The following is a 6,000-nucleotide window of genomic DNA, read 5'->3' as shown; positions in this document are numbered from 1 at the left end:
CTATGATTCTATGCTCAGATTAAACAGCGCTGCACTCAGGTAAAGAATGGTTAAGTGGGAGAAGAATTAGTACAGTCTTAAGTATCAGCCATCAAACTTGACTGGGTAGACTGGTCTTGAAAATAGATTCAAACTAAACCATCTCCTAAATAGATGTATCAGAAAGTGAGATAGTGATATTAAGCACACAAAGACAAATGCCCTAATGGTTCTTAGCTGTTATCTTATGAGCAGATTAAAAATCAATACATTTGCCTTTTGCCACTATAAAGGCAGTATGAAGAAGCTTCCTTCCTCACCCCCTACACCAAGAACTGCAAGCTTTGTTTAGGTCAGGATGGCAGAAGCAGAAGGCATCTGTTCCATTTTAAGCCCTGGTGGAAGTTTTAGAAATTTGCTGTTAGAAAACCAGTTGATCATTTTGACTCACAGGCAGTTGGCATTTGAGAACTTCAACCTTTATTTTTAATTCTATTTTTTTAATCTTATTTTAATTATTAAACTTTATGTCCTTTTTTTAGTCATACAAGTACCTCCAAGTTTTATGCTTGGTCTCCTGCTTATTTTTTTTTTTAGATGAGGGTATGTTTTGTATTTGCTAAGTTTTATACATATTAATTTTCCTATTTAGATAGAGCATTCCCATATACTTCCTATGTTATTATCAGAACAGTACCTTTTGACCTGTACTGCTAAGAGTGTGAGACAGGAGGTTCAGCTGAGTGACTTGTCTAAAAGAAGACCACTCTGAAGGTACTTTCAGATATCACAAAGGATAGGCTGGGGAAAAAGGATATGGAGAATACATTATCTTCTCACTCAGTTCACTGTATGCACAACCACCTCTGGACCAGATTGTGGCTCTCATACTGTGAGATGTCATAACTCAGTTTGCTTGCATTCTTCTACAAGAATTTGGTTCTGCATTGTCATGGCAGGAAGGTAATCACTGACTGGGTCTTGAATGCTTGTAAGAATATGACCTATCCCTCTGCTGATTCTTTCCCCATAAGAGCCACTACTGTTTTTGGCTGAAATTGTCTGACCTCGGTAGACTTGAGCCCGATGCTCGCAGATACCAAACTTGCTTAGCAGGATAAACACATCTCTTCGGAAAGCTTTGGTGAAAATAGCATAAAGAAAGGGGTTGGCACAAGAATTGAGGGGGTAGAAGAGTACCAGCAAAATCTTGGAATTGGTGACAGTTATCAGTGGTTTGTTCATAATGGCTGATAAAGCATGGAAAGAGATGGGAGCCATGCACAAGAAGTCGGTGAAAATCAACACAGCCATACGCTTAGCAATTTTGGTGTCTTTGTCTCCTGACTTGTACTGGGGGTTTCGCACAGTTACATAGATTTTTATGTAGCAGGCACAAATGATGACAAAAGCAATAATGTTACATATTAAAACGAAGACGACGTAGGCTTCAGCCACTGTCGTTTCAGTGTCCATAGGCAAGCAGATGCTGACTTTGCTGTAACTGCTGACACCAACCAGTGGCAAAAGGGCAAGAAGAAAGCATGAGAGCCACCCTCCCAGCATGATAACCAAGGCATGCCGAAGGCGAATTTTTCTGTCTGGGCGCATGGCAAAAGTGATGGCATACCAGCGCTCCAGGGTGATCACAGTCAGAGTGTATACAGACAGTTCACTAGCAAATACTGTGAAAAAGCCAGCTGTGTTGCAACCAGGCCCAGTCTGCCACTCTATAGCATGATTATAGTACTCTGACCTGGTGTAGAGATCCACTGAAGCAATCAGGAGGAGGTATAAACCCATGCAAAAATCAGCAAAGGCCAAATTACACATCAGAAAGCGTGGTACAGTCAGTTTATAATGGCTGGTGAGAAGGATGCAAAGGACAAAAATGTTACCTAGGATGGCCAGCAGGTTCACAAACCACACCATGATCCTCAGAAATCGATATCCCATTATATCCTCACAGGGATTAAACTCATCAGGTTCTGGAGTGCATATTACATCTTCATTGCCTCCACAGATAGGATAGTCATAATGACTGTCAAAGGTCTGGACGTCTTCTGTTTGAGGGTTCTTGAGCTCTTGGCCAAACCCAAGATTTGCTTCTCCATGCTCTTCCAAAAAGATGTAATAATGGGAATTTTCAGGCAAATTTGTGAACTTGGTGTTTTTGTCGTAAATGGTATCAGTGTGGTCTGTGTATTCTTCTGCATAATCTTTGTAAAACAAACCTCCGAGAGCTTTGACTGATCGTCTCTTACGAAAGCTGCTGCTCTGGTTACATGTCAGGTACTCCAAAATTCTGAAAGAGTAGAGGAGGAAATCACTGCTGGCATTTACAGTCTGACTGGATTGCAGCGAGTAAACAAAGGGGGACACTTCAAAAGCAAATAACCATGAATGAAAACGTAGCTATAAAACTGTGATCAGGTCTGTTTCTGTGAATAGAATATATAGTAAATGATAAGCCTGAGCATTTCTGGGCTTTTTTTTTAAGCTGTGTTTTTCCTTTCTCTGTTGCTGTCAGCTATACCCAGTAGTAATTTGGCTTGTTCAGCACCCATAATCCCTCTTCCTTTTGGGGATCTACAGTCTCAGTACATAACAACACTTTTATCCTTTATAACTTCTTAACTAATACAGTATTACTTTCCTTTTCATTTTTGCTCACAAGTCGATTTCTCACAGAACTTCCATCATTTTAATTTATAGTTTGTGTCTTTTCTGTGGGTGCTTTAGAGCTAACTAGCAGTGTAGTGGCTGGAAATCCCATACCTCATGGTGTGATGCACCTGTATTTGTAGTCAAAAATTATCCATGCTTTTTACTAGGAAGAAAATTGCAGTTTGGCATCAGATATTTTGATCACTGTGACCCACTGTCACATATCCTTTAGTATGTCTCATTTCCAGGTGTGTAGAATTGAAGATTGCTTACAATTTGAGATTGCATACAATTCAGTCTGAGAAATTTTTATTTCTACTAATAGATATGCAGATACTTTTTTCTTTCAGTCATTAGATTGTGCTGGGTTCTTTCTGTACTTTCTTCCTGTCCAAGTTTTAAATCTCTTCACTCCTCTGTTTTATTTCTGTCCTCACTTTCCCAGTTTGTTGCAATTGTGAATATTACTGTCTTGCGAATTTATTATTGAATAATTCATGTACTTATCATAGCCTATTTTTAATATACTATGTATTCCATCCACAGATACTGCAGTACTGAAGACTGAGGCTGTATTCCTAAATCAGAGGCTGGATAAGAATTCTCTAAACCTCGTTAAACTTTGGAGAAATTTACAATGCATTTGCATTCTGCAGTAGAAGTCTGCTGCTTATCAAAGTAAGTCATCCTTTCTCCCTCCTCCCCCTATGACAGCACAAGTCACTGTATTGCATCAGGACATCTGTAAATGTACTTTCTGCCTCACAAAAGCTATCCACACCAGTTCTGATAAGAGGCTGGAAATCCTGCTGAAATGGAATTTGAAATATTTGTCTACAGGGTTAATCCAGAATCATCTGTTCAGAGCTTTTCAATTAGAATGAGATATGAAGCTATAATCCCTCCAAAACTTCGTTTTCCAGGCCTTGCTATAGCCCATTCTGTGTTATAGCACATTACCCTTTTCTCTTTTTTTTTTTCTTTTAATTCTGGGCTCAACAAAAGGAGAAGCTTTTGAAAAAGGTCCTACAAGTTGTTATATTAGAAAGTCTTCTGTCAGTTTGAAATTGTAATTTCTGTTTCAAAGAATGTCCTCTATACCTAAAAAAAAAAAGTCACAAAAGTACTAATAGATATAATTTTATGTTAATACTAAACACTGTCTTTATTTGCATACCTTAAAATGGAATATAAGGTAGTAAAACTCACCCACTGTTTTTTTTCCAGCTCTTGAAAGCACAGCAGTGACTTGGATATGATAGGTCAGCTCTCATTAGCTGAAGAAATAGCTTTACAGGTGGTAATTTCTTTAAAGCCCACGTATTTTTGGCTATTAGTTCTTTGAGGCTTTCCAATCCTTTGGATGGAAGGTTAGCAACGGCTGTTCTGGAGACATCCCTAGGTAAAGGAAGAAGAAAAGTTTGTCAGAATATCCAGCAACTGGATCGGGTTTTTGTTTTTGTTTTTCTTCAAATTCTCACAGTAATTTAAGAGTTTCACAGAATTCTTCAGGAAAAATCAAATCCAGAGAAGGTAGGGATTTCATATCACTTTGTTAGGTTCTGATACCACTCAAATTCAGGTAGGATATGAATTCCTCCTGTGATTTTTTTGGTGTTTTAAAGCTCTTGTATTCAATGCCTCATAGTGGAGAATATGGATGATACACAAATAGCACAACTTTTAAAATTGCACCTTTAAAGTGAACAAGATACAAATGACTGCAAAAACAAATTAAAAAAAAATCTTTTAAAAAAATCACATCTTCCATTGGAACAGCGATTTTCCTTTAGACCTCTTCAGACTCATTTTAACCTATTGGGATACTTCAGTAGAAAGTATTGTAATTACTAAAGCAATAGTTCTTCGTAAACCAAAATTAAACTCTTTTCTCTCAATCCATCCTGAAACACTCAGAAAATTTAGTATTACGTTGATGCTTTCTATTCTGGTACTGAGTCTACCTCAGCAGATACGTTGCACAGTTCATGGGGGAGGTGGCTTCCTTTGGAACTGCCAGGTGAATGTCATCTGGTCCTGCTACTGTTTTTCACTCACTTTTTTGCTTTAACTGAAAACCTATTCTACTGACACTAGAAGTAAAGACGTTTTTTTCAGAGTTGTATTCTGTAAAGAAATAAGCCTGTATAAAAGTTTCTAGTGCAGGAACACTGTTTGAAGCCAGTGTCATCATGAACACCCTAGTAATAAACAATTCAGCTTTTTTTCTATGTATTGTTTCCCACGAGTGCTGTTCTTATCCCTCTAGAAGTCTCACCCACTGGCTGGTTTCTTGCAGCTAAAAGAAAATTATTAATAATTTTATGCTTTAAGCAAATTGCTTCTAAAAGGTTTAGATTTACTCTGCTTTTTTCTTTTAATTTGCTTGTGTTTGTTTTTAAATTGAGTTAGAAATTGCTTCCCCTTTCTGTAGGAGGGCTTCTTTTTTTTTTTTATTTTTATCCCTAATAGCTTCTTTGTATCATACATATTTGAATATGTCACAACCAGTTGATTTCAACCACGTAAACTTCTTTTTTGTTCTTCTGGAATTTTTGATAGGTAATATGTGTTTCTACCAAGCCCCTGAATTGGCTTTTAGAAGAGTCTGAATGCTGTCTCCTGTCATTTTATCTTTTAAATAATCACAGAATAGTTAAGCTTCCAGATCATCAGTTTTGTTCTCCCTGCTGAAAGCACGGTCAGCTGGAGCAGGTTGGTCAGAGAGCTGTGTCCTGTTGACATCTCAGTATCTCCAGGACTGGAGACTCCACAGCTTCTCCGAACAGTGTGTTCCAGTATTCTACCATCCTCACAATAGTTTTTTCTTATGTATTCCTGTATTTCAGCTTGTGCCTGTTGCCTCTTGCACTGTCACGACACCACTGAGGAGACCCTGGCTCCCTCTTCCCAGATCCTCCCCTCTCTGCCCTGCCAAGTATTTATACACATTGATAAGATTTCCTTGACTCTTCTCCAGAATAAACATTTCCAACTCTCAGCCTATCCTATGACAGATGCTCCAATCCCTTAATCCACTTAGTGGCCTTAATCAACTGCTCCTTTTTGTTTTTCCCTAATTTCCTCATTTTATAGAACTCTATTTCTGAAGCAAAAACATCTTGGTAAACTAGATCTTGGACTAGATCTTACCAAGATAAGGCTGGCCTTTCGGCAACCCCCATGGGTCTCCATCAAGTCCTCATGGTGGTGGCAGCAGCTACCTGCAGGAAGGGAACATGGTTAAATTCTGTGTCATGAGAGGTGCAAAGAGTTTTTTGGAAAGGAAATAATACTTCACAGACTAAGAGTTCTGTGAAGATGTTCTGGCACAAGTGTATGGAGAAAGATGAT

General features: G+C 38.4%; 1 protein-coding gene across 1 annotated transcript in view; it reads right to left on the bottom strand.

Annotated features, from left to right (window-relative positions):
- Window positions 1-879: 879 nt before the first annotated feature.
- The window catches only part of TSHR (thyroid stimulating hormone receptor), a 54,893-nt gene continuing 49,772 nt past the window's right edge, over window positions 880-6,000 (bottom strand). Inside the window, exons 9-10 of the mRNA XM_061463742.1 lie at window positions 3,856-4,044; window positions 880-2,284 (exon numbers count right to left, since the gene is read on the bottom strand). Of these exons, the coding sequence (XP_061319726.1) occupies window positions 880-2,284; window positions 3,856-4,044 (1,594 nt within the window). The remainder of the gene's footprint in view (window positions 2,285-3,855; window positions 4,045-6,000) is intronic.

Source organism: Pezoporus flaviventris, unplaced genomic scaffold, assembly GCF_033815535.1.
Source record: "Pezoporus flaviventris isolate CSIRO_AGI_PZ_B2104156 unplaced genomic scaffold, CSIRO_AGI_Pfla_v1 ptg000036l, whole genome shotgun sequence".
Lineage (NCBI taxonomy): Eukaryota > Metazoa > Chordata > Aves > Psittaciformes > Psittacidae > Pezoporus > Pezoporus flaviventris.
Note: the sequence above shows the minus strand (reverse complement) of the source record. Positions and strands in the feature narration are given on the sequence as shown.